Source organism: Hyaloscypha bicolor (assembly GCF_002865645.1).
Source record: "Hyaloscypha bicolor E unplaced genomic scaffold K444scaffold_10, whole genome shotgun sequence".
NCBI classification, from domain to species: domain Eukaryota; kingdom Fungi; phylum Ascomycota; class Leotiomycetes; order Helotiales; family Hyaloscyphaceae; genus Hyaloscypha; species Hyaloscypha bicolor.
The window spans coordinates 1,279,660-1,306,464 of record NW_020194512.1 but is presented as its reverse complement, the minus strand read 5'-3'; the positions used below and the strand labels follow the sequence as shown (position 1 = coordinate 1,306,464).

Sequence of the window (26,805 nt, the reverse complement as noted above, 5' to 3'; positions counted from 1 at the left end):
GACTGGCAGGGACTGCAGAAGAAGTAGGTTAGAGGATTGGAACCCTCTCGTTTCCTATTCCCTTGCAGAGTCCCGTTCACGAGGAGAAATTTGGATGGAAGACAGGTCCATTCATGAGTAATCCAAGAGAAGAATACCTCAACAGGATTCAATCACTATCTGAAGCCAGTAAGAGGTTGTTTCCTAAATGCCCCACGTTTCGACGAATTCGGTATCAAAAGACCCAGAATCTACGGCCATTTGAGTCCTGCGAGGGAGGCAATCATCATCCCATTCAAAACACTCACCATACTTATTTACTTCCCAGAGGTCATCTGCATCTCCCATATCAGCATCAAGTGTGGGTTCCGAGTATCGCTGATCTTCATTCGAGGCTAAGGAGGCAGCAGCAGCTGGCTGTCGACGATTGCCAGGCTGGGTTGTGTCTGCAACCAGATCTGGATATTTTGAAATTTCCTGTGCCTGTGCCTGTGTAGGCAATTGACAATTGCTCTCTTGATTTATCTCGCGATTATCAAAATGAGGTTTTAGAACGGCAGTGGTGCTCGCTTCTACAGAGTTTTCAAAAATGGTGTCGGATGACGACCTTGAAAGTCCTAACCCTTCATTTGCTTGTGGGTACTGGGAACTTGACGATCCTTCCGCAGCAGTCCCTCTCGGAGCAGGCGGATCTTGTAGAACACTTGGCATGTTTGCTGACCACCGCTCGAAAATCTGTTGAAGGCCCTCTTGAATTGCTGCATGGAGCAATGCTGCTGCATCATCCTCCACATTTGCCATGACAGAGACATCGAGTCCGCTCGATCTTATTGCCTCCCAAATAATACTCGACCCTTCAACGTACATCAGGTCTTGAAAAGCCTCCAGCTCTTCCGTCAATTCAACGTTCATGTACGCGGATTTTGGTCTTGGGTTGTGGCCAGGAAAAAGGATATCGAAGACGTTAAACCACTGATCCGATGGAGACATCTTTGAAGGTGCTCTTTGTCCTAACTGTGACTTCTGTGCCCTTGTAATTCCTTCGTGAACAATGGTGTTCTGGACCAGACACGAAGATGCCCTGATATGTTCGTCGCGGTCATCTTCGACGTCGAAAGCGCATGCGCAGCGAGGACAGTAAATTGGCAGTTGGTGGAATCGGGAAAGATGCTGCTTCACGTCTCGAATCCGCTTCAATACGTAGGAATAGCAACTTCGGTACTTGAGTGGGTTCTTCTTCGCGAATGGGCAGGCGAATGAAGTGTGATTTCCGGACGCTTTTTTCGAGGTTCGCGACCGCTTGGCTGGAAGCTCTTCATCATCCTCGCTCTCTCTCGGTTCTTCACTGCCACCCCCTTTTCCACGAGTTCTCTTCTGCCGTGTTGTGGGAACCTGATTTGTTCCACATGATGACTTTGGTGGATTTTTGGCTGTTGTGTTGTCAGAGCCGGTTTGCTGGGACTGCTTTGAATTCTCAAATGCCAAGAGTCCTTCTTGAACAACAATGGGCTTGACAAACATAAATGGGTGGTTTTGGCTCAGCAATGGAATGTTGGAGTAATCAGACATCCAAGCAGACTCAGACTCAGTTGATTCGCAATCTGAGAGATCGGGATCGATTGAAGATATCCGAGAGTCGATACTAATAGAGACCTCTTCTAAGGAACCTACTGCTCGTGAGGAGGGTGGCTTGGCGCTGGCTATTGCGCGGTTGTTTGCGTCCTTGGCTTCCTCCAGTTCATTTGGAAACTGCTCAGTTCCGGTCTTGTTCTCTATTGAACTAGTATTCAAGGGAAAGGAGCTGCTCGTTTCGTGGACTGTAGGAATGCATCCAGTCAGCTGTGGGACCGGAAAGAGTCGATCTTTGTCAAGTAATGGTCCTGTTAAGACAACATTGGCATGGCTTCTCGAGGTCATTATCGACGGCGCTGACTGCGAAGATACCGCGACCCATTTAGCAATGGTATCACTCCATTTAGAAATGGTATCGGTGGCCATCAATTTTGGCGTACAGGACGAGTCACCTTGACCGAAGACCTGCGGTGCCGCCACGGTGGCCTCCTCTTTCACCTCTTGTTGATAATAATAGTTACTAATGCCCTGCCTCAAGTGATCCACGTTTTTGACTCCATAAGGACCTAAAGAATTTTTGAATTGTTGGCAAGGATTTTTCAGACCAATGGTACCAGTCGGTTCGAGGTGGTGAACGAGAGCATCGAGTTGGGAGAATTGATCTCCACAAAAGCATTCGAAAGATTGATGTCGACTGATGCTCCCATGTTTGGAAGATATTGCTCTCTGGTTCGCCGTTAAATCGTCAACAATATACATCAGGACCATTTGACGCATGCCTCTCGACGTATTTGGCCATCAGACGCAAGTCTTTGAGTCTCCATGCCCACGTCGTCTCCTCCTTTATTCATCTCAGAGCCGTGTGTAAAGTCCATGCGACCAGAACTCAACCCTGCATTTTGGTAAAGTGGTGCTGATGTTGATGATGAGACTGAATGCTGGGTTCCGTAAAATGGACTTGCGAAAGGGTATGCGTGTTCGGGGTATCGTTCGTAACCTGTAGAAAAGTGAGCTAGCGTGTATGACGAAACAGGGGGCTGTGAGGCATACTATCTCGCCCCTCCCTCTTTTTCAAACTACTATCGCTCTCTTCGGCACACTCAATCCCACAAAATGCAGAAGGGCCAGCCTCGCCAATCCCCCCAGCAGAGATTGAGTCAGCGCGCCTTCGAGGAACTGCTGGAGTTTTCATGTTGTGCCCGATGAGGTTACCAAGATGAAAATAACTTGTATAATGATGAAGATGGGATTGTTTCAATCAGGACGAAATAGTTGAAGTCGTGGGAAGGAGGGCACAAATGTGCTCTCGACGTTTCAGTGACATGCATGCAAGCCGCATAAGATCTGTCCAATCACTAATTCTCGGAGCCTCATCCCTGGACACATTAGTGCTCAGGGCGATAAACTTCAAGTTTGCGCTTGCTTTAGTTCGAGGAACCGACTGTAAGTGAGGAGTTGTAACAACAGTGCTCCATGCCTATTTTCAACAGCTTTGGGGGAAGCACTTAAACATGGAGGGAGCTGGGCCTTACAAATGGTACCCCCCCCCCCCCCCCAAAAAGCGCAAACTATAATTGCATTGTCACCTTTACACACCTGCTCAAGCAATTCAACCCTTTCCGATCTCGACTAATTCTCAGGAACTTTCTCAATGTCTAAAAGATCGGCTCCTTCACCCACCGTCGCTGATGACGGCCAGTAAGCCACTGCCGCCCAAGCAAAACAATATACAGACTGATATAGATTGAGAAATACCAAGTCAAAAGAGCCTTCGAAACCTCTGAAATCCTATCTGGAGAGCAAACCAGACACAGACCCTCCGGGAGCAGCAATTGCCGCTGGCCAAACTAAAAGCCAGAACCCGGGTTCCAAAGATATGAGCGACAAGCTCCGTGAATGGGACGCTCTCTGGGATGAAGCGGCGAAGCATTGAGGATGAGGCTTCTCGGACTGTGAGGGTCGGTTATGAAATTCCCCCCCACAAGGGACATTGATACAATGAAGTGATTTCGGCGATGCGCGGGCGGTAGAGATTTGGCAGAGAACACATCAACTGTAGAAGGAGAATCGGCAGGAATAATTTTGTACGAGAATCGTATTCATTTGCAGTTGGAAAGTACGCTTGGGTGCAGAATCTCTCTAGGTTAAGACAATTGACGCAAGCACCGGGAAATTTTTGGTTGCTCTCAAGAAGTTCTACAGACTGCAGTGAAACGACCTAAGCCTACATCGTGCTAAGGGAAAATGATGTCGCGAGAGAGCCACAGACAAGGGGTGAAAGCCAATTAAAAAGTCGTATTGTTTGCTTTCTGGTCTGTGCCAGCGCGGAACACCCCTGCCTCGCTACATTATTTTTCCCTCCCACGGTGTGGACGCACCGGCCTGTATTAACCATTCCGTCACTCAAACTAGACATAGAGCCTCAGACCTAGCTATCGCATGACTTGACTGCAAGAGGGCTGATTGTAGGTCTGAGTCCTGGAAGTACTGGGATACAGAAAAAGCATGTGAGGAAAGCAAAATCCTTCATTCTGTTTTTCTTTTCCTCTCCGCACCCACAGACCCTCCACACTTTCCAGGGTTCCTAAATCACCCCACATCTCATCCCCTCGTCTTGTCCTGATCATGCCTGCAGCCATGTTTGCATTAAACATATTTCCAAGGATATTGTTCTGCACCTCTCAAGCCTTATCATATATCTACAACAATGCAAACAAAAAGTGGGCAGTTAGCGTAATCGCGACTCCTATGGCTACGTTTTCGAAACGCTTTGCGAATCGGAACGGATGAGCGTTTCTTTCCACCTTCTGAGGAAGATCTAGATCGACAGTGAGTTCGTCTCGTCGTTTGCATCCCGTTGACGATCTTCTTCAGAAGGGGTAAGTGGTGGTGCATCCACGGGAGGGTGACCCCCGGGCCCGGTTTCGATGCATTGGCTGACAGGTGCCACCGAACTTTCTTCTCCAGGCACCACTTCGGCATTGCAGAGCAGATCTTATGGAAGGTTGTCGTCAGCATGTGCCCCTCGCATGGGATGCCTGGCTTACATTCCTCGTCCAGTCGTCGGATTTCACTCAGCCGCCTCGGGTACAGTCAAGTCTGGATATAATCAGATTGGATATAAGCCTGCGCTGGGAAAAAGCTTCAAACCTCCGGTTCGGAATTTTTCTACAGCCAATATCCTCCCTCGGTATTAATTATGCCTGAATATATGCTTGGATTCGGGGCTTTCCGCCACGTGCTTATATCCAGGTTTTGCTGTCCCTCCGGATATCCCTTGGCGAGCTGATAACAATGGGCTAAGGCGGGATACCGTGCAGCCACACGTCACAGACTCCCGTTTGCTAGTGAAGGTCCCATGCCGCTGCTTGATAAAAGTGCAGATCTTCCTTCGAGGTGCATCTTTAGCTCTCTGCTCCTCGTTGAGACGCTCCCAAAATCAACCTCAAGGCGTGATTCTCCTAGAAATCAAGCCAAGATGGTTCACATCAACCCCCTTGGACGCAATTGGGGATTGCTGGTCAACTGGGATGATCTCGGGAAAATTTACGCTAGCTTTGCCATATCATGGACCGTCATCTTGTATTCGGGAGTTGCATGGCTTGTCGCCCATCGAAACCACCCATATCTCAAGATGCGGAATATTCCGCTTGCAGTTGCGGCAACCAGCTTCCTTCATCTGTATCTGGTCAAGATCATGCTGGCGTACACAATCAACGGACATTTTCTGTGCTCGGTTGAGTTCTGGATAATGAGCATCTACCTCCCGTTCGGTATTGCTCTTTTCCAAGCCAATCAGGTACAGCTGTTGAGTATCAGTATTCAGCAACGGAAGCTGCTGGATGGAGACAGAAGGTCAATTCGAGGACCTCCACGAGTCTGGGGTCTTCGGTCCAGATGGCGGAGTCTCTCTGCGCTCAAAAAGACCTACGTCTTCATTGGCATAGGAATGCTGCTCCAGGTGGCTAGCTCATTTCCAGTATTCATGACGGTGTATCTGACAGACTTCAGGTCGTGGTAACAACGGCCATCTTTGCAACAAACCACAAACTACAAGGTCACTGGGGAAAGATACCGAAAGCACAAGGGCAAGCGGCCTGCCGAAAAGGACCCGAATGGGTCCCATCAGCGTTCTGGCAGATGTTCTGGTCTTGCGTATATGGCCCATACCTCCTCTATAAGATCCGAGATGTCCGAGATACACATCTGTGGCGTCTTCAAACCACCCTTTGCGTGATATCGGGGTGAGCGCATTTCCACAATCCCACGACAGAAACTCCACTGACTTTACAGGATTCCCGGTTCTCCAATCTGGCTTACATCAGTCTTCTCTCCCAAATTCGCGCCCATCAATAGATACTTCGTGCCGCCTATGTGGCTCGCCCCAGGCATAACCGTCATGCAGGCTTGCACAATATTCTTCCCAATCTACTCCACCTACCGCTCCAACCACCTCTCTAAAACCACCCTCTCGGCCATCCAATCCTGGGAAGAAGGCTCTCGCTTGTGCCCCGACTCCACCACACTGGGCTCAAACTCAACACATACGCACTCCACTCCCACCATTCATCAAAATTCCTCCTTTAGGACCGAGAAGTCGCAGCACAGAGACAACGAAATGTACGAGATGACCATCACGGCGCTGGAGAACGCCATCGCCATGAACCCGTTACCGCTCCTCCAGTTCGCAGCCACGAAAGATTTCACAGCCGAGAACATCATCTTTCTCATTCAAGTCAGAGACTGGAAAACGTTGTGGGCTGCTACGCCATCACCACCTGCGTTTCATTCAAGAGCTTTACTTTTCAATAAAGCGGTTGAGATATATGCGCAGAGCGTGCACGAAAAGCTCGCTATGTTTCCTATTAATATTGAAGGAGGAATTCGCAGTCGCCTTGATGCGATCTTCGAACCTGCTGTGAAGAACTTGAGGGAAGGGAATCGGGAGATATTCGATCCGTACAATGAGATCACACCGTTTGCTGGGGATGAAGGGGAGTTGCCGCTCAGTCCCATGAGTCCTGGAAGTCCTGGAAGTCCTATGAGAACGAGTTGGCCACTGTCATCAGCTCCTTCGACGCCAAAATCAGCCTTTAGTGGTGAAGTGGGGGAATTTGTCAGGAACATGGATGACATTCCTCGGGAGTTCGATGAGAAGGTCTTTGATGCCGCGGAGAAGAGCATCAAGTATCTTGTTGTTACGAATACATGGAGAAAGATGATTAATGAGATGAAGGGGAATTCTAGGACTTCGCACGAGAGTATGCCATGATGATGGTACGAATAGAATGATATTGATTTAGTGTTCGCAGAGTAGGGTGGGGGTGTTTGGACAACGGATGATATCCATATCGGTGTGTATAGTATATTCAGGAGTTTTATGGTGTGTGCTTGGATTGAGAACGACTTATGGGCGGAAAAGGTATTCTTATGATCGGAGTTGGGGCAGGTCTGCAGGGGTAAGGGTGGGTGAAGGCGTTCTAGTGCCAAATGCTGGAGGGTGGAATCGCAACACCCTCCGTACCCTCTCATTGAGACAAATTAACTCTTGTACATGTTTCAATCTCTCAATATTTGTTCCTTTCGATACGTGTCCACCCTCTTGTCAAGCAGCGAATACTTCAAGAAATGGGTTCCTCGACCTTGATTTCCCAGGTAAGACATCTCCCGGCCCGCTTTGACCTCGTCACTGAGCGCTCAGCAGTATAACCCAATTAAACAACAATTTTTGTCCTGCAGTAGAACTTGAGTTATTAACTTTGCTTCAAACCGCGGTCGACATTGAGTTAGGACGCAGAGAGGTACCTCTCCGTTCACTGAGACTCAGGAGGAGATATTTATCATCATTGAGATTAAAGTCCTGGAGATGCAGGCGACACATACCCAGTTGTTGGGAAAGGGGGTCGAGCACGTGATCTACGCCCCTGAGCGATTTTCTCGGCTTGCACTGCCAGCCCAACTTGCCCTTAAAATCCGAACTCTCTTTCGGCAATAACTTCCCCTCCTTCTTATGGTAAATGAGGGCATTCCCAGTTCTTGACACGGCCGTGCACGCACAGACACAACATGAGGCACGTTTCGCCACCGTCACCTCCTGCCCCCGTTTCAGATCGCGAACGGCGATTCGACCACAGATCTCCGACTGGAAGTCTGATGCTCACTAGATAAGTCCCGGGTTTGCGTGTTTGGAGGTATAAATCCATCTCATCTCCTTGTCGTTCTCATCTGAACTTTTCTCTCGGCATTAATATTTCTCTCCGAGCCTCACCTCACCCACCTCACATTATTGTATTAGGGGAAGGGAGGCAGCGTTCAAAATGGGCCTCACATCCCGCCGCGTGCAACGCCTCGCCACCTTCGCCATCCGGCCGCTCCTCGCTGCAGTCGTTTTCACACTCGCTCTTCGCTACTTCACCTCTTCCTCCTCCCCACAGCCCAAGAAGCCGAAAGACACACACCCCCACCTCACCAAACACCTCATCATAGCCAGCACCCGCTCCTCAAACCTAACCTGGCTATACCCCTCTCTCCGCACCACCCACTGGACACCACACATCTACGTAACCGACGACCCGCACGCGCTCACCGTGCCAAAGAACAAGGGGAACGAAGCAATGGTCTATCTAACTTATGTCATTGACAATTATCACAACCTGCCTGATGTGATGTTCTTCCATCATGACCATCACCAAGCTTGGCATCAGATGTTCTCTTCTTCGTACGAGCTCGCGCACCTGAATCTCGATACGATTTTAAAGCAGGGGTACGTGAGTCCGCGCTGTCTCCCGGGCTGCGAGAATGTATTTGAACTCCCCGGCAACGTGGCGCCAATGTCAGATCTCCGGACCGCATCAATAGATGTCCTTATTTCAACGCTATTGAATGAGTTCTTGAGAGACGAGAACCGGAACCGGGTTGGGCTGCCGGAGAAGATTGCTGCGCCTTGTTGCGCGCAGTTTGCGGTTTCTAGGGAGGCGGTCAGGAGGAGGGGGTTGGAGACTTGGGTGGGGCTCAGGGAGTGGTTGCTCGAGACCGGGGTTGAGGGGAGGCAGGCGGGGAGGGTGTTGGAGTGGACTTGGCATTTGTGGTTTGGGATGGAGGCTGTGCAGTAAGTGGATTAAGATGGAGAGAGGAGAGGAGGAGAGAAGGCTAATGTGATGCAGTTGTCCGGGTGAGGCGAAGTGTCTTTGTGATGTTTATGGGGTTGGAGATTGCTCGCAAAGTTGATCCGGAAGACTTGGGCTGAGTAATTGCTGGATTGGCGGAAGTGATGGCTTCGGCGAGAGGAGTGTGTTGCTCATGAGTCGTGGGGATTGAATGGGGTGTTCTTCAGCTGAGGGCTTGCGGGGATGGATGAATAAATGCTGGCAGAGCTGAAGTACAGAGTGCTCGTGAAGTTTTGATACTGAAGGTTTGAGCCGAAGTGCTGGGCTAGCCTTGCTGGAGCGTTGTTTTCACGGTGAGGGTATTGGATGTTTTGCATAGCCTTGGGAGTTCTGCGTTAAAGAATAATTTCATTTGCTGCCAAGACCTGACTTACCATCGTTCGTTCCTTTCCGATTACCCAAATCAGAGAATCGGAGCTGCTTTCGCCCCTTATGCCCTGGCCAGCGCAACTGTATTGGCATCTTTGAGGTGAGCTTACGATCCCTCGCGACTTCTTCAACTGATCGTGACAGACTTCTCCTCTCCAGCTGAGGAACTTCTGTTGAGGAACAACTCAAATCATCAACATCACCAACAAACATCAACAAATATCAGCCAACACCAACAAGCATCCCCGACAATATCGATACATCACCATGCACTGCAATAAACCACTCGTAGAGAGCGTTCGGCGCCATTTCAGGAGGACAAGACCAGAACTCCCAGGACTCCCAGAAGTTCCAAAAGTTGTAGAAGCCCCAGAGGTCAATCCCTATCTCGGCACAGCTTGTGGATTCCACCGCGAGGATTCCCAAAAGTGTGGTCTGCTGCTCTCGAAGCATTTCTAGGGAGTACAAGAGCATGCGTCTTCCATTCTTGATACCAGAGCAGTCCTGACAACTGCCCAGTATTCCACCGTTCATACTAAGCGTTGGAGCCCTACCAAAAGAGCTTCTTGACAAAGTTTTTGATTACCTGCTACCGCCGCGCCTCAGAGGTAAGAGAAATTGCAGAAAGCTCTGGCTCGACTCAATGAATCGCATCCTATTTCGTGACTGGATCCCCTCCTCTCGCACCACCCTGCCCGGCCTCCGAATTGGCAAAGGCAAAATAACGCAATTCTGCTTCATTCAAGGCACTGCCGAGAAACTCTATCGAATATCGCGGGGAGGAACTTTCAGTTTAAGAATGTTGGAGGGGAAGACTCCCCCTGAGGTAGCTCGAAAGCTGCTCGATTTGTTCCTTACCTTCGTCGGAAAGAACCTTGTTTTGCAATTGACCTGCTGCGAATCGAAGAGAAAACGGCCTGTTGGTGTGTGTCAAGCAGCCCCACAACTTTGAAGGGCCAAGCTAACACCGCACAGTCATCTCGTAGCTGGCTGGCCTCTCTTGCTCCACTGTTGCAGCATATCCAATACCTTTCTCTCAATTTAGCTGTCACGAAATCCCGCCCATTCAGCTTTACCCTGGAGTCCGTTCGTTTATGCCACTACATTAGTCAAGAGTTGCCGAACTTGAAATGGGTGTTGTTCTACTTACACATTGCGAAAGAACAGATTGAGCTTGCAGTCAATTCTACTGGAGATCAGGGTTGGGTCTGGACTTGTCGGGAAGTGGCAGACGGAGCGATGATGGAAAAGACGAGAGTTTTCCTGGCGATCGTTCCGGAGGCCCAAAAACTTGGTTGGTTCAACATGAAACATCTCCAATCAGCCAAAAGAACTTGGGAAATTTTCATGACCCTGAGAGAGTTGCATGGAGACAAATATTGGAGGGACAATTTGGTGGGCATTGAATGGGAACTCCAGCGGCTGCTCGAGGCAGGTGCAGAGAAATCACCTGAAGCCTGGACTTCAAGCTCAGAATGAGCATGGTTGACTAGTGGAGAGATGCATGATGGAAACACAGAACTATTCCGAACAAGGCTAATTCTTACGTGTCAGTAAGGCATAGAGAAACATTTCAATCCTGCCTTCTGCAAAACTATCCTACAGTCTTGATTCCACCCCAGCGTCCTCAGCCTTAACCTCAACCAGCAGTTTTCCTTTCACTGTCAGCTTCTCATTCTAGAATCTTCACAACGAGACATACCTGTATTGATACCATTGTACAAATCCATCAGCGCTTGCTCAGCAGCCTTCAACCCACCCTTAACAATTGTCTCTTTTCGCTGGAGCTTGCCTTCTGCCAGCCATTGAGTAAGTTGCTCTTTGGCAGCCGGGTATTCCTTCGCGTAGTCAAAGACGAGGAACCCTTGCATCTTGATCCGCATAGCAATAACCATCGAGATATTCTGTCTTCCATCAGCCTCTTCCCCATTCCTCGCCTTAAACCAGAGAAAAAAAACCATACCTTCGGCCCAACAGGCTTCGCATTATTATACTGACTGATAGCACCACACATCACAAACCTCGCATGCGGCTTCGCCCTACTCAGAGCCGCCTCCAGAATCTCCCCTCCCACATTATCAAAGAAAACATCAATCAGCCCCTTCGTCGCCTCCTTGAACTTCTCCCTGAACTCCGGATCTTTGTAATTGAGCGCCTCATCACAACCCAGCTCTTTCAACCACGCTACTTTGTCATCACTTCCCGCCAATCCCAGGACTGTGGCCCCTTTGATCTTTGCGATTTGGCAGGCGACGGATCCCGTGGCTCCTGCGGCGCCAGACACGGCGACGAAATCCCCGGGTTGGATTCTGCCGATGTCTGTCATACCGAAGTAGGCTGTGAGGCCGGTGCCGCCGAGGACGCCGAGCGCGTCGGTCACTTTTCCGTGGGGAGGCACTTCGAGCAGGGAGACGGCTTTGGCGTCTTGGATCGAGAGCTCGGTCCAGCCTGGGCTACATGTAACGTAGTTCCCGGGGGTGAAGGAGGGGGATTTGGAGGCGACGATCTTGCCGATTACGAAGCCGCGCATGAGCTCGCCGATTTGAACGGGGGGCACGTAGGAGCGTGTATCTGTTGATGTTAGCCATTTGTCACGTGAGAGGGTTCGATGCGGCTTGGTAGGGGTTGAGAGGAGGAGAAAGGGGGAGGTACCGTTGAGCCATCCTCGCATTGCGGGGTCGAGAGACAAGTAGAGGGTCTCGACGAGAACTTGTCCATCTTTCAGGTCAGCCTCTGAGATCATCCTGTTCTGCTTCAGCGTGAAGGTCTCGCCGGGGACGATAGTGGCCTTTGGGCGTTGAGCCAGGACGACGGATGTGTATGTTGATTGAGACATGATGTTGTGCTTTCTCTTGACTTGATTCCCCATCTCTACTTCTCCTGGGGCTCTCTGGTTATATACCTCTCAAACGGGGATGTGGCAGCTTTGAGATGACATGCAGGAGAGGCGGCACGGGAAAAGCGATTACAAACAGGAAGACGGCCGCAAGAGTAAAGATTGGGATGATCCTATAGATGGTGAGGCGTCTCAGCCGTTGCTGAATTGCGTATTGGTTGTCAATCCTTCATGCTGTGGAACTTTTCATGTCGTAACAAGCAAGAGGGGAATGACTCGTGGGCCGAGGTTACGGTCCACGTCCGAATCAGGATACAGAACCGAAGCCAGTGGCCATTCTGATAGAGATTTTGCTACCAAAACAAGGCTCACCGGTGCAATTGAGAGCCGGTGCTTTGTAATGTTTGAAGTCTGGCTAGGATAGCAGTTTCGAACTTTTAAAAGATGGCTCTCTAGGATCTTTCGACCCGGTCAAATTCTAGCTCCCTACTGAGGCCCACAGCTAGCTAGCGGACAAATCCGAGAAGCGAAAAGTGATTTTCTGATTTTCTGATTTTCGCACTGGCGCCCCGCCCCCCCCCCCCCCTCCTCCCCAAGGCAGAATTCCTAATTAGGGGTATAGCACCCACACGTGACTTTCGGCTTGGATAACGCAATAATAGTAAGGCTGCTTGCTTGTCTAATTAACGAAGTGAGAGCCCATACTACCGTGTGAAATCGTGCCAAAATTAGGCCGGGTAGTATAATATAAAATTGAGTATTTATTACAAATTACTATGGTCAGGTGATTACAGGCTATAAGCCCTTCTAGGATAACGCTATTAACAGGGTCTAATGACTTCCTTAATATTCCCGAGGTTAGAAATAAGAAAATTAAACTATTAAAATAACTAAGAAGCCGGCTAATTACTTTTTTTTGGCAATTAATTAACAAAATTATATAGGAGTAATATTACTCGAGTTTTTTAGTACTTATATTACTAGAAAGTATATTATAATAGTAAAGTATACCCTGAACTTAACCCCTATTAAAATAACTTAGTAGATTTTATTAAAATAATACTATAACTTTTAATAAATCTATTACCATATTACGAAGCTATTACTAAATAGGCTCATATAAATATTAATTAAGAAGAAATTGCAAATAGATTAAAAGATTTATATAGAATCTCAGTTAATTCATATACGGTCTAATAGTAACTATAAGAATAAAATATCCAAATATATACTTAAATAGTAAATATACCTTTTCTTTATATATAGATTATAATCCTATATTATCTGGAAGATATAGATAAGGAAATACTTAAGGATCTTGAGGATTATAGTTATATAGCTTTAATTACTAGAGTCGTCCGTATATATAAGAAGCTTAGTCTTATTTGCCATATAACTATAATAGACAGGCAAGCGGCGGACGAGTAACTATTTATAATACTATAGAATAAGCTAAATAATAGGCGGGTTACAGGTTATAGACGGCGGTATTTATATATATACTTCCGTTAATAAGGTTTACTAGTAACCCGGTTAGTCTTTCTATACTTTACTATTTTGCCCTAGCTTAGAAGATTAGAGCCTTATTTACTAATATATTTTATTATCTATAAGGAGAGCTTATATATAATATTATAATTCCTGGATCCCAAGGCAATTATACTACGAATATAATAGATATAGTCTAAGAAGGGAGAATATATTATACCTGGGCCAGACTAGATTTAGTTAATTAATAGATATAATAAACTATTACTATTTGGGATCGAGATATATACTTATATTAATACTTATTTACATAATATTATCTAGGTATATATTAGAATCTCTAATTAGACTATCTATTTGGTTATATAATAATATCTTTAGATTTATACTCAAATAGGCTACTATCCTTACTTCTTTAGGGCTAATCGAGGCTCTAAACTCTCCCTTATTACCGAAGTATATTTTATATTCTCGTAAATAGCCAATCCATTAGTTATATATATAGAGAACTACTTTATTTCTAGGAAAAGTACCGAGAATTAGTAGGTTAAATCCTGGTAGCAGGAGCTTTAGAAGAGCTAGCTATACTAGTAGTATATAAGTAATTCCGTTTCCCTATATCTGCCCCTTATTCTTTCTATTATTAGAAGAAAGTATTAGATACCAATAATTATACCGCTTTTTATTAAGGCTATTAGGTCTAGTATTATAGTACCGGATTATATAACTAATTCTAATTAGTATATATAGAACTACTTTTAGGAACTAGCCTATACCGGGGATTATAATTACTAATACCTATAGGATCGGATTACTCTACTAGTACTTTATATATAGCGAATCCAAAATAAGATATATAGGTTTATAGACTTATAGAATATCTATAAGATTAGAAAAGACAGATCTAGGCCTAATATAGTAGCCGGTAAGCTATTTAGACTATATATAAGGCCCCCAGGCAAGGTATAGTACTAGGGTCGCCCTATAGATATAGAGCTTTATAATATAATCCTTAATAATTACTTAGTTTGGGATAAGTAATATAACCTTATATAGCTCTATACGAATAGTTTACTTATATACTAATATAGATATTAACGAGTTTCTGCCGAGAGAAATACTAGAGTAATACTATTAGAAGCTTATATCTTATAGTATAAATATAGCCAATATTTATATAGGAGATACTAATAGAAATAGTAACTAACTATATATTTAAGCTTACTACTAGCTCCAATATATAGTCCGGATATATATAGCCTCAGGGCAGCTACTAATATTAAGAGAGTCCGAGAAGCTAACTAGTAAATATAATATTACTATTATATAGAATGGAATTCTTAAGTAAGTTATCCTAATAAATATAAAATATATAAATAATATATAGGCCAGAAAGATACCCGTATAGTTTCTAATAGTCCAGGACTTTATCCAGGAATAGCCCTTTATTAGTAATACTTCTAATAATATAGGGTAGTTAAATGAGCTAGTTACGAAGTAACTAGATATATTAAGATAGGTATTATTTATTATTAAATATATTATTTTCGAAACCCCCTTCTTACTTTTAAGAGTAGTACTAATAGAATTATTAAGTTTATCTACTATATAAATATTCTATATTCTCAAATTCTTATCTCTCAAAATAGTACTATTATTTCTCAAAACCTGCTCTAATACTATATATCTTGCGGCCAAATACTAGTATAATAATATCTAATATTATAAGTTCTATTAATTTACTAATAATAAATATAATATAGAAGCCGCTGCTTTACTTGCCCAGAGTAGTAATACTAGTAGACTTGAACCTTATAGCTCTAGAATTCCGTCCGTATCTATTTCCCTCTTTATACCTGAAATACTTTAAATCCCTAGCTCTTCTTAGTATCCTTATCCCGTATCTTTTCTTCCAGGAATATCTACTATACCTATTCCTCTAGTTACTATTACTATATAGCCGCCAGGTACTAGTTCTACTCTATCCCAGGCTTCTCCTACTCTAATGGCCCTATAACTACTTCCTTCCGTATTCCCTTTTATTATAAGCTATATTACTCGACCTAATTACTCTTCTAGTAATACTTATACTACTATATAAGCTTAACGGGCTATAAATACGAGAGTTACTCAGGCCGCTACCCAGGCTATAGCTCCTTATACCAGTAATAGGCTACCTAAAGTCTTTTAAGATCTTATAAATCAAAATATGGCCGGATCTAGTCTTATGAAATTATAGACCGTGGTTTTATAGCTAGTTCTCTATAAGTAGATATTTAATAATATAAAGAATTAGAGAGCTAAATAAAGAACTATCTAACTTTCTAAAGAAGTTAATAGTAAGTTTTCTTCTATTTCTTTTACTAGATTCTCTATACGAATTCTAATAGATATTTTTTAATAAGTGGCTTTTGATTTAAAATAAATAATCGAGTTTTTTCTATTCTTTCTAATATAGTTTCTTAGTAACTACTCTCTTACTTCTCTCTTTATATTAGCGGACCTATCTACTATTATTAATTTATTAATAATACGAATAAATTAGTATTCTATACTAGTCCTAATAGTAAAAGAGCCCAGGAACTTACGGTCTTACCAGGTTCTATTTAAACTATCTTTAATCTTTCCTACTATAGTATATATCTGGGTCCTAAGGGCATCTGGATAATTTTCCTTATTTTATACCAGGATAAGACTTTATATAAAGATATTTGTCTTAAAATTGCTTATAAAGAGCTAGAAAATACTTAGAAAGAAACTCTATATAAAGATCTTTGTCTTAAAGTTACTTATAAAGAACTAGAAAATATTTAGAAGATATAGTAACTTGAAAAGATTAAATAATAGATTAAGGAGGCCCAGAGAGCCCAGGAGAGTATTACCCGCTAGTATAGGTATAAGACTTTAAGAGTAAGGAGGGATCTAATAAACTAGTAGGCAAATAAAAATATATATATAATTCTTTTTTTTAATTCTGGCTTCTACTTTTTATTTCTTCTATAGACCCTTTTTTGTTTTTAGGTTTAATTAACTTATATATACTAGGATTCTTCTCTACTTACCGACTTCTAGGAGCCATAAGATAATACGGAAAGTATTACTAAAAGTACTACCAAAGCTAATTCTAATAATAATAATAATAATAATAATAATAGTAGGTTATTAGATTCTTCTTTAATTTTACTATTCTCTCCTCTAGTAGAGGGAACTATAGTTAATCTTATAAACCATATAAGTATTACTCTATAGTAATGGGTATATTAGAGATATAAATATACTATTTCTTTTTCTTATTAGATATAGAGAATTAACGGGTATAATATCTTTAGCTTTATAGGTAAAACCCAAGGTATCCGGGCTACTACTAGTACTCTACTTATTACCCCGAACGGAAGTCTAACTATTATTATTAAACTTCCTAGGCTAATTAACCTTACTTTTCCTAAATAAACCTATTATATAAGATCTAATAAATTATATATAAATATCTGCCGAGATTAAGGTAATTAAGAAAAAATAGACCTAATATCTAATATACTTTTTCCTATATCTTGTAATTAGCTTAGTATTATTTTGGGTCTTATTTCCTTATAAATATATATATACTTGGAATTTATAATTAATACTTTAAAATAATACTCTTTAATTAGTTCTTATATAATTTAAAAGTTAGGCTACTAAATTTAATGCTTTTATAATACTCAAATTTACCTAAGTTTATAAAGTCTTATAATTATTAGGGCCTTTATAATTCTTTGCCTTTTGAGTTTAATATTCAAATAGTATTATATATTCTGCCTTTAGTATAGAAGAGGCTCCTAAAAGTCTAGGGTTATAAAAGGATTTTTATATTAAGAATATATTAAGGATATATTATATTATAATAATAAAATTATAGGCATTTATATATGAATATATAATATATTAGACTAGCTATACTAAAAACCATACTATATCTATATATAAAGTTACTAATTACTTTATATTAATACCGGACCCGTATAGTTATATAACTCTATATAATTAGCTAGCTATAGAAAAGTCCCAAAGCCTGAAACTTATAAAGAGTCTTAAGGGCTTTAGGGCTTCCGGACTATTACTAGTATCCGGTACTCTTTGGGAAAAGAGTATAATATATTCTATAATAGGTAACCTATTATAGACTATTCAATTTTCAAGTTAAGCGGGAAATCTAAGGACCGGGCTTATAATTCAAGTCTTATTAAGGTTATTAAAGTCTTTACTAGCTAGTACTATAGATTTAATAAAAATATTACGGGAATCCTATAGGTTCTATTCTAATCTATCTAGAAAGTATATATAGTATATCTCCTTATTCATTCTAATATTTATATATGATTTCTGAGAGCCGAACTATTACCTAAGAGGAAAGTAAGAAGGCTAAACTAATACTTTTAAAAACCAAGGCCTTAATAAGTCTATCTAGAAAAGCTTACTAATTCTTCTAAAGATAATCCAAGAAAAGTTTGAGTTTATTATATATTATAACTTATATAACCAGGAATAAGAACTACTCTAATAGGCCAGAAAGAGTTTCTTATATAGCTCACTCGTATAACCAGGGACAGGGACTTGAGTTTATTATATGAAATTACTTATATATAAAGATTCTTATTATAAACTCCTTATTTGAATTAATTAGTTAAACCTATTTTTAATACTAAGTCTTTATTAAGGTAACTTCCCGCTCCTAGAGGCTTTAGATAAAGTAGCTAATAAGTTTCTTAGCTATTAGCCAAGACTTATTAGCTAGAAAATCTATAAGTAGTAAATAAGATTATAAAGCAGAACTCTCCTAACTATAATACTAAGACATTTTACTATAGTATAAAGCAATTAGATATAGAAGCCCTATTAAATATAATATATCTCAAATTATAAGTTTATAAGATAGGTATAGGGAGTCTTAGTACTTAACTAGTATTATAGTCTAGCCCGAAGGCGCCTATTATCCTTTATACCTAATTTAATAGAAATAAGAAATACCTATACTTTAACTCAAGGAATAATTAGGACTTTTATATAGACTTAGGGCAGCGGTTTGCTCTATAGAGAGAGAATAGACCAGAAATACCTATACTATATTAATCTTTAGGAAGGGTTATAGTAAATACTATAATTCCTGAAATACTCTTAAGAAAGCTTTCCCGAACCAAAGTAGGCTAGTTTATAATCCCGAAAGATCTATAGGAGTCTTATATACCCGAGAGTATAAATACTTAAGGTAAATACTATTTGAGTCCTAACCTATAATAAAAGAAAAATAAAGTATATAAAACAAAATATATAAAGCAAAAATAAAATAAAATACCCGGATATTTAATAAATAGAAAGCCTAACTATAGGCTATAAGAACTAGTACTAACTAGATATATATACGGTAATATTAAAGGAAAAATAAGGCAAGGGAAACTAAAAAGTAAGTTAGTATATATTCCGTAAAAGCAAACGGGAAGATATCTAAATAGCCTAAAGGCGAGAAGTATATATTAAAGAAGTCGAGATTAGAGAAAAAAGGGCTATTTCCTATAAAAATAAGTTAGTATATATTCTAAAATAAAGAATAGGAGTACTTAGTAGTAGCCCGAAGGCTTTTATAAGTATTAAAGAAGAGGAAGAGGTATTAAAGTTCGGAGGAATCTAAATAGAAGTTAGCCTCTTTTTTGGAAGTTCGAGAAAAAGTACTCCCAAAGGGCCCAAAGATATAAAAGGTATTAGAAAAGGGAAAAAGAAGATATTAGAGAAAAGAAAGAGGAATCTAAAATTTAGCTTTCTAAGAAATAAGTAGGTTAAAGACTTATAGTATAGGAGTTCTGGATAAAAGTAACCCGGAAGTAATAGTTAGGTACTAGCTTTTAGTATTATTAGTAGAAATATTAAAGGAGAAGGGGTTTAGAGAAAGGGTTTAGAGAAGTTTAGAGAAGGAAAAAAAGGTTATAAGGCAGTCAGATACTAGTTCTTGGTATTAATAGAAGAAGTATTAAAGAAAGAGGAATTCGGAAAAGGAATTCGGAAAAGGGATTTAGAAAAGGAATAAGAAGGGGTAAGGAGGAAGAGAGGAAGGTTATAAGGTAGTTAGATACTAGCTCTTAGTATTAATAGAGGTATTAATAAAGATATTAATAAAGGTATTAATAGAGAAGGTATTAGTAGAGGGCAGAAGCTCTTGGTATTAATAGTAAAGTCGAAAAAATATAGAAAAAGAATAGAGGTTTTAGAGCAAAGATAGAATAGAGTTATAGTTTTATAGAAAATAAAGTTACTAGTATAGGATAGTTATATTATTATATAATTCTATATTTACTTTTACTATTTATTAAGGATATATATCTCTTAAGAGAAAGTATTATTTAGAATTCTTAAGTCTCTCTAATTTAATAACTATATATTTGAAAAATAAGAAATAAATATAATTATATATACTAGAATAAGGGAATTCTTCTTATCTAAAAATTATAATTATAGTATTACTAAATATAGAAATATAGAAGTTTATATAATAAGCTATATATAGAGATTTAAGAAGATTTAAATTACCTCGAATTATTTATAATTAGTAAAGTAAATTAGCTAACTATATAAGTTAAGTATAGTTTAATTATTATTAGTATACCTTAGCTTTTATAAGTTAGTAAAAGAAAGAATATTTATATCTTTATCTTTATAACTATAATACCTAAAATTATAATTTTTTTAATATTTAAATATACTTAACCTAGAGCTATTAAATACTAATATTTCCATTTTCAGGCATTATTTATTATAAATTTATTCGGATTTAAATAATTATATTAAATATATATCTTTATATCCCAAAGGTAAATAATAAAGATATAGCTATACTAGCTTTAACCTTAGCCTTAACCTTAACCTTAATTTCCTTCCGAAAACAACTTCGATTCCGATATATAATACTATTATTAAAGCTTTCCTTTATTAAAGATATATTAAATATGGCTTTAGGCAGCGGCTCTAGTAAAGGCAAAAGCAGTAGAAAAGGCAATAAAGCTATAAATAAGCAGAAAGATAATATTTATAATATATCCTCTAATAATCCAGACTTAGTCTATAATATTCTCTCCCGTTAATATATTTAACTAATAAACCCCTTTACTCCTCGATTTCCTCCTTATATATAATCTTCTCCTCCTCCTCTATAATAATACTTTAATCTCCTTATACTACCCAATAATACTACTAAAGTAATAAAGTGAATTAATAATAAGGCTAAAGTTAGAGAGATAAAGCTATACTAGGGCAGGGAGCTAAAGGGATTAGAGAAAGGCAAGGCAAATCTAGAGGCAAGCTTAGTATATACTTATAGAACCGAATTCTCTTAAGCTTATACTACTTATAGTAATAAGAAGAGACCGAGGGGCCCTTTTAAATACTATATAGTTATAGAAGGGGTGTGGAGTGATTTTTTTTTTTCATGTCATATATGCGGAATAAGAGCTGATGAGGATTGGGGGGGAATCGAACGCACCAGGCATTCCGTTTAGGGTACCTAATGCTCTATATAGAGGTAGAGGGAATGAGAGATATAGGAGGCATGATGGATATAATGAGCTTAATAGATATAGAGGAAGCAGGGGAAGAGGAGATCATAGGAATGGGAGGAGACGATATTGGAGGAAGGGATAACGGAAGACTGGAATATAGATAGAAATATGAGCGAAAGATATAGAATATCCGCCAGCTCCGAAACCATATTTCCCAAAACGTCTATGCCTCGCTCCGAAAGGTCTGAATCATCCTAATCATAATTCAATTATCTTTCATATCTGAAATGATAATAATAATGGGGGGGTGGGCGCGAAAATCAGAAAATCAGAAAATCAGAAAATCACTTTTCGCTTCTCGGATTTGTCCGCTAGCCCGCTAATGGCCTCAGTACTCCCGGTCCCGCCTTAAGACGCCGAGGCATCAGAGGGTCCGATTCCCCGCGCGCCTCAAAATCAAATCCCCGATTGCTCTTTAACGCCAGCACACTAGGTTCCCGAAAAGATAACATCAATTAATGCTCAGTCTATAGGATTACCGTCGATAAAATTGCAAAATCTTAATTGTAACTGTTATCGAAGTTAATATAAAAAACATTGATTTTCGGCCCGGATTTCGGTGTATCACGACTAACCGGAGGCGCGTGTCCCCGATCCTCCCCCTTGTGCGCCCGCTTCGTCCGCTGCGGTGTGGGTGCCCGATTTGTAATTTATCAAACCCTAGCCTCACGACACAAATTGAAACTACATTTCAACGTTCAAGATGATCTATTGCGCAAGGCCAGTGGTGAATCGCCTACCTCCACTTAAGATCGGGGACTTCTACTCCTGGCTGGGATCAGCCCCTGCAGTCTCAACCCAAGCCCAAGATGATGCACATCTGACGAAGAGCTCTCGTCTCCTCAGCCTCGTTGACTTGACTCTCCACTCATTCGAAATCGGATCTTCTCCGCCCTACATCGCATCTCCCATGTTTGGGCCGAAAAGGTGTCTGTCGATCGGGCTCATTTTGATTCCTCTCTAGGCGGCCGAGCAGTGAGGAAAAGCCTTGTCTGTGAGGTTCCCAGCAGTGAATTATTGCTGGGTGGACAACTTCTGCATCCTTCAAGATAATGAGAGCGACAAGTTCGAGCAAATCCCTCTCATGGCAGATGCCTATCGAAATGCGGACGAAGTCTTGATCATACATGCTTGTGAGCTTGGCCTCACTCAAGATAAACTCGACGAAGCGACATCGGAAGTGGAAGAAGCTCTGGAGCTGTATAGACTCGGTATTCCGTTTTATGATGAGCGATGTCGACCCTGGAGAGACGGTGAAAGATACACGAGAATCGTGAGAGCGATGGAACCCCTCGCCCGCTTCGCCAAGTCAGACTGGTGCACTCGCGTATGGACTTTGCAAGAATTCAAATTCGCTCGTACAATCGTTTGGATTGGGGCTAATTCGATACCTCTCACCTGCGAGGAGATCTTGTTTGGGGCCATTCCACCCATGTGTGAGTGGTGGAGGTTGAATAAACTTGTACGTTCTCCAGAGGTCGATCGGCTCTACACCTTATTTGTTTGCATGGCCGCCATGCGAATCCCTTGTTACGAACCCACCGGCGTGATGGTGAGCGCTGCGAGACGCATTCATCAATTCCCGTTGACGAGTTATATGGCGCCATGGCTGCCTCTGGGGTTCAAATAACTCCTCTGCCGGATGAAACTATAGAGGAAGCATGGTCGAGATGGTGCGAGGCGGCAATTTCTAGCGGACACATTCGATGGCTGATGTTTCCACCCAAAGCAACAACCCTATTCCTTGACACTGCCAAAGCCTACTCTAACTGCTTATTCGAGTCTGCGAGCACACGACATCTTGTAGCTCTTAATTTGGGGTCGCCTACGGTGGTTCCGTACGCACCGCCAACAATCTCAGCCGGAACTGTGAGACTTGCTGCAAAATCCACTAGTCGCTGTAGACTAATTCTAAAGCTTGGCTCCCTGTACCGGCTTGGTGAACAATACTTTCCGATAATCTCTTTAATTCTCTTCTCGAAGGGAGACGGGCACCTAGCTGTACGTATCGCGGAATCTTTTAGATCGGGGCAGTTTTCAGCAACCCAAATCCACGCCATTGGACAGGTATTTGTGAACAGTTACGAGTCCGCTTTGTGCTAGTCCAATGGAAACAGGCGTGCTCCGTATCAAGCTGTGGTGTCATCAGCCATTGAGGGAAAATCATTCCTCGCCTTCGCAGACTACGTTAGTTGTGGGCCCATGCGCGTTAACTATGGATCCATCGCGTATCTCGCACTTATAGAGGCCGAAGGACAGATATCATATCTGGTGCTCGTGGCGCTTGGTGATCGGGTACCAACTGGTCCTCTTTTCGCGCTCGATGTTAATGCACGAACAATCTATAATAAAACTATCTTCTTGATCGCAGAGGCAGCACATGAAGATATGTAAAGGAACCAACAGGATCCGGACTTCAACATGGGTGATTGTGTCCTTCACAAGATCGGCGTCACCATTCCGCATGAAGTGAGTATCGATGGCTCTTTCCTCCCATTCAACCTGGGAGGCTCACGGTGCCCTGTCTGTCAATCTGAAGGACGACAAGTATAAGAAAGAAGACTCGGCGAAAAGCAAAACGGCCGCCAAGATGAGACAACGTTGGTATGCTCAGGGCAAAAGCAAAGGGAGGCACCAAAAAGCGAATCTGAGGGCGAATAGGAAATGAATATACTCCCTTGGTCTGATTGAGCCAGCCTCAAACCAACCAGCAATCTTGAAGTGTTCAGCCGCCTAGAACCTCTGTCTTTGCGTGGCTCTTGCTCTCTCTATGCATAGAACAAGGTATCTAGGAGTCTGAATGGCTTGGAACTTTCCATAAATGCCAAAGGCAAGTATCCAGAGCAAGCTGTATTCCAAGGCAAAGGGCTTGTAACAACATCCCTGGGCTTAGCACACCTATCTTGTATTATTATACATCGGCGTAAATCTCATAGGCAGAGATGAGCCGATGTAAGTCATTCAGTTCCTGAGGTTGAGACATGAGGGATCGTTCTATCTGGACAGGTCTGGGAAGCCATTTCGGAGGTGGTTGCGTCCCCTTTGAGCAGGAACATTGATCCTAGACCTGCCTTGGATAATTAGTAATGGCTTGCAGAAGATGTTGAAACAAATCTCCTGGAAGAGCAAAGCACGATCCATGCCCAATAGTCAACACGGCCAACGCGATTGCAGCCATACAACCATCAATTGCAAGACCTATCGCGCTCGCCATTTGGAGATATCGCCATCACAACATCGCTATATTTTCCTGTGGCTCTCAAAACTTGGTTAAGAATGGCAGACCCGTTCGGAGCAAATGCTAGAGCTTCTTGTTGATAGGAGAGTCGGAGACTGGAGGTCGCGCTGCGATCAGAGACGATCAGCTCGAATCTGTTATTGATCATCAAGTTGTTGCAAGTTCCTTTCCCGCCAATATCAACAGAAGTTGGAACCCTCACTCTCATTGGCGAGTCGATTGAATACATATAGCACTATCGAATGCTGGAATGTTGTGCTGCATGATGTTGTGAGACGCGTCCACTGCCGAGGTTGAGAAGTTTTTAAAGCTCAGGGCACTCACGCGCTAGCGCTAGCCACAGGCAACCCCTGAGCAACCCTCGCTTAATGAAATTCAGGGGTACCATCTCTCAACACTCGCTGTAGGGGGAAAGGCGCTACAGACGATGCAAGTCATGGATCCGCTACACCCACGGATGAAATGGGGAGGAGCTTAATATGTCTCTCTCTGACTTGGAATCCGATTCTGATGATGAGCCTCTTCCTGGAGACGATAACTGTGTCTCTAATGAGTAAATGACTCGCCAACGAAGTACACATCGCGTGAAGCAGCCTGTTGCCGGAGGATGTCTTCGCAATCCGTAGTCGAAAACTGAAGAATAAATATAAAATATGGTTATAGCAAAAGCAGCTTCCCAAGGAATGGAGGTAGTACCTAGGGCACTTGAGCTTTCCGTGATTGTGAGAGAATTGATGGATCTTCAAGTAACTGATGAAAAACTTATTGTCATGGCCCATGGGTGTCTCTGGCAGAACACGGAAAGCGGCACTAGGTCCCATCAGAATGCGGAACAGAAACTCCAGCTCGAATAAAACACACGACGAAAGAATGTGACTGTTGTCCAACGAATTATAGAGTCTTTTCATGTTTCTCGATCCGCGTCGTAAGAATGCGTAAAGCAAGACCTAACATTTATTAACACAATTCAAGTAACAAAGCAGACGAATAGTATAAACAAATTCTTTATCGCCCGGAAATATTTCTATTCTTAGTAATGGCAGTAAAATACTTATCGTAAGCAAACAATGAACTCAGCATTAAGACAGGTATCCTCGACAGAACAGAGAAATTCCATGAATGTCAAATAGATAGACTTGCTAGGTTAAAGAATTATTCATTAAACCTTCACTCAAACACTTCACAACGCTACAATTGCAAAACCTCCAAACCTCGACTCAAACTCGGAAGCTTGATTACTCAGTAATTCACAATGCTGACCCACTGCACGTCACGCGTTCAGTTCTACCACGAGTGTGGCCACGTGGAAGAGCTTTCCACCGCCCATCGAAGACAATGCAAGGCATACCTTTCCCAATTATATCCTACGCACATTCCATCTCCCGATATCTATTGGGAGCCCCCCTTGTTGGCTCGACAGAATGGGTCGACTTGCAAGAGAAGAACCACGACAGTCTACTATGACGGCACCAATTTATGCAAACACTGCAAGGAAAGCCCAGAAGCAGCGTCCACAGCACCATTGCCCGAATCTGTTCTTCAAGAGAGCAGACTGCTGTGGCGGAGACTTCATCTGGAGTCTATGCAGGCTAGGGATGAAACTGTTATAGCTTTCACGGGACTCAAGAAAGAAAGAGAGGCGCGTGGAAGGGCGCGGGAGTGGGATATGACACCAGAGGAGAGACGAGAAGAATGGCTCAAGGATTTTGCAGCCTACAGGGCCAAAGAAGAACGAAAAGGAACGCCGATGAGTGAGCGCTTGTTTGTGAAAGAACTCCCTGACCATCTCTGGGGTATCGATTGGAACAAGTCTTACGTTGACTGGGATAGCACAGGAATCTTCCGTCTCGTCAATGCCGACGAGGTTGCGAAGAACGGTATGTGTGGAGTGTGTGAGGAGCCTCTCAATGTGGAGTCCGCTCGAAAACTTCCCTGTGGTCATGCCTTCCACAAGGACTGCTGTGTCCCATTTCTCGAGGACGATTATGATGGCTGTGATTCTCATTGTCCGGACAAAGAAGACGGGTGCAAGGGCGAGTGGACAGTCAAAACAATGCCCTCCTTCCACTGGGATTCTGTTTACCCAAAACACAAAGCCCACTTGGGCACCGCTGCTTGGGACAATGCTGGGCTTGACCGTTTTAGACGCTTCAAGACATGGATTCGATGCATGTCTGAAAGTTAGGGGTGGCGGTCTAGATATCAATGGGAGGATGATTGTGCTGAATATTTCTCCGACTTGGACTCCGATACTGATAATGAGTCCCTCCGTGAAGAGGGCGACCGCGTTCTGCAATGAGTAAGTTGCCCGGCTTCGCTCGCTGAGGCACACACCCACTCATTCTCCCACCGATACTGGAACATCGATCACTGAAGCCGCTCAAGCGAGCCTAATCTTGCCTTCAACCAGATTTCCAATCTTCACTTCATTAATAAATAACATTCCCGCTTTACCACCAAAATTGTACTGAACTACGTATTTGCTTCCTACTTCGTGCATATGACTAATTGTGAGAACTTCAGGTAAAATAACACACGTGCAGGGGTGCAATCACAGTAATGAGGGTATTTCTA

At 42.5% G+C, this 26,805-nt stretch overlaps 7 protein-coding genes across 7 annotated transcripts; 4 read left to right on the top strand and 3 right to left on the bottom strand.

Annotated features, from left to right (window-relative positions):
* Nucleotides 1-8: 8 nt before the first annotated feature.
* Nucleotides 9-3,226, bottom strand: K444DRAFT_4627 (uncharacterized protein). The gene is made up of 3 exons (XM_024872873.1): nucleotides 2,602-3,226; nucleotides 2,331-2,548; nucleotides 9-2,277 (listed from the first exon to the last, which is right to left on the bottom strand). Exons 1-3 carry the CDS (start codon nucleotides 2,741-2,743, stop codon nucleotides 184-186), a joined length of 2,454 nt encoding a protein of 817 aa, XP_024743941.1. The 5' UTR covers nucleotides 2,744-3,226; the 3' UTR covers nucleotides 9-183.
* Nucleotides 3,227-4,880: 1,654 nt separating this feature from the next.
* Nucleotides 4,881-7,217, top strand: K444DRAFT_605985 (uncharacterized protein). Its single transcript, XM_024878906.1, has 3 exons — nucleotides 4,881-5,512; nucleotides 5,563-5,795; nucleotides 5,845-7,217. The coding sequence occupies exons 1-3, from the start codon at nucleotides 4,910-4,912 to the stop codon at nucleotides 6,821-6,823; spliced, it is 1,815 nt and encodes a 604-aa protein (XP_024743940.1). The 5' UTR covers nucleotides 4,881-4,909; the 3' UTR covers nucleotides 6,824-7,217.
* Nucleotides 7,218-7,722: 505 nt separating this feature from the next.
* On the top strand, nucleotides 7,723-9,080 carry K444DRAFT_658191 (uncharacterized protein). The gene is made up of 2 exons (XM_024886237.1): nucleotides 7,723-8,659; nucleotides 8,715-9,080. The coding sequence occupies exons 1-2, from the start codon at nucleotides 7,869-7,871 to the stop codon at nucleotides 8,776-8,778; spliced, it is 855 nt and encodes a 284-aa protein (XP_024743939.1). The 5' UTR covers nucleotides 7,723-7,868; the 3' UTR covers nucleotides 8,779-9,080.
* Nucleotides 9,081-10,472: 1,392 nt separating this feature from the next.
* K444DRAFT_578371 (NAD(P)-binding protein) lies at nucleotides 10,473-12,336 on the bottom strand. The gene is made up of 4 exons (XM_024877611.1): nucleotides 11,739-12,336; nucleotides 11,050-11,657; nucleotides 10,789-10,990; nucleotides 10,473-10,741 (listed from the first exon to the last, which is right to left on the bottom strand). The coding sequence occupies exons 1-4, from the start codon at nucleotides 11,953-11,955 to the stop codon at nucleotides 10,686-10,688; spliced, it is 1,083 nt and encodes a 360-aa protein (XP_024743938.1). The 5' UTR covers nucleotides 11,956-12,336; the 3' UTR covers nucleotides 10,473-10,685.
* A 9,346-nt stretch (nucleotides 12,337-21,682) lies between these two features.
* Nucleotides 21,683-22,688, top strand: K444DRAFT_4540 (uncharacterized protein). Its single transcript, XM_024872868.1, has one exon. It carries the CDS (start codon nucleotides 22,078-22,080, stop codon nucleotides 22,621-22,623), a length of 546 nt encoding a protein of 181 aa, XP_024743937.1. The 5' UTR covers nucleotides 21,683-22,077; the 3' UTR covers nucleotides 22,624-22,688.
* Nucleotides 22,689-24,436: 1,748 nt separating this feature from the next.
* K444DRAFT_4543 (uncharacterized protein) lies at nucleotides 24,437-25,211 on the bottom strand. The gene has a single exon (XM_024872869.1). The coding sequence runs from the start codon at nucleotides 25,137-25,139 to the stop codon at nucleotides 24,666-24,668; it is 474 nt and encodes a 157-aa protein (XP_024743936.1). The 5' UTR covers nucleotides 25,140-25,211; the 3' UTR covers nucleotides 24,437-24,665.
* Nucleotides 25,212-25,483: 272 nt separating this feature from the next.
* Nucleotides 25,484-26,416, top strand: K444DRAFT_623264 (uncharacterized protein; the record flags this gene model as incomplete). The annotated part of the gene is made up of 1 exon (XM_024882262.1): nucleotides 25,484-26,416. One exon carries the CDS (start codon nucleotides 25,484-25,486, stop codon nucleotides 26,414-26,416), a length of 933 nt encoding a protein of 310 aa, XP_024743935.1.
* Nucleotides 26,417-26,805: the final 389 nt, after the last annotated feature.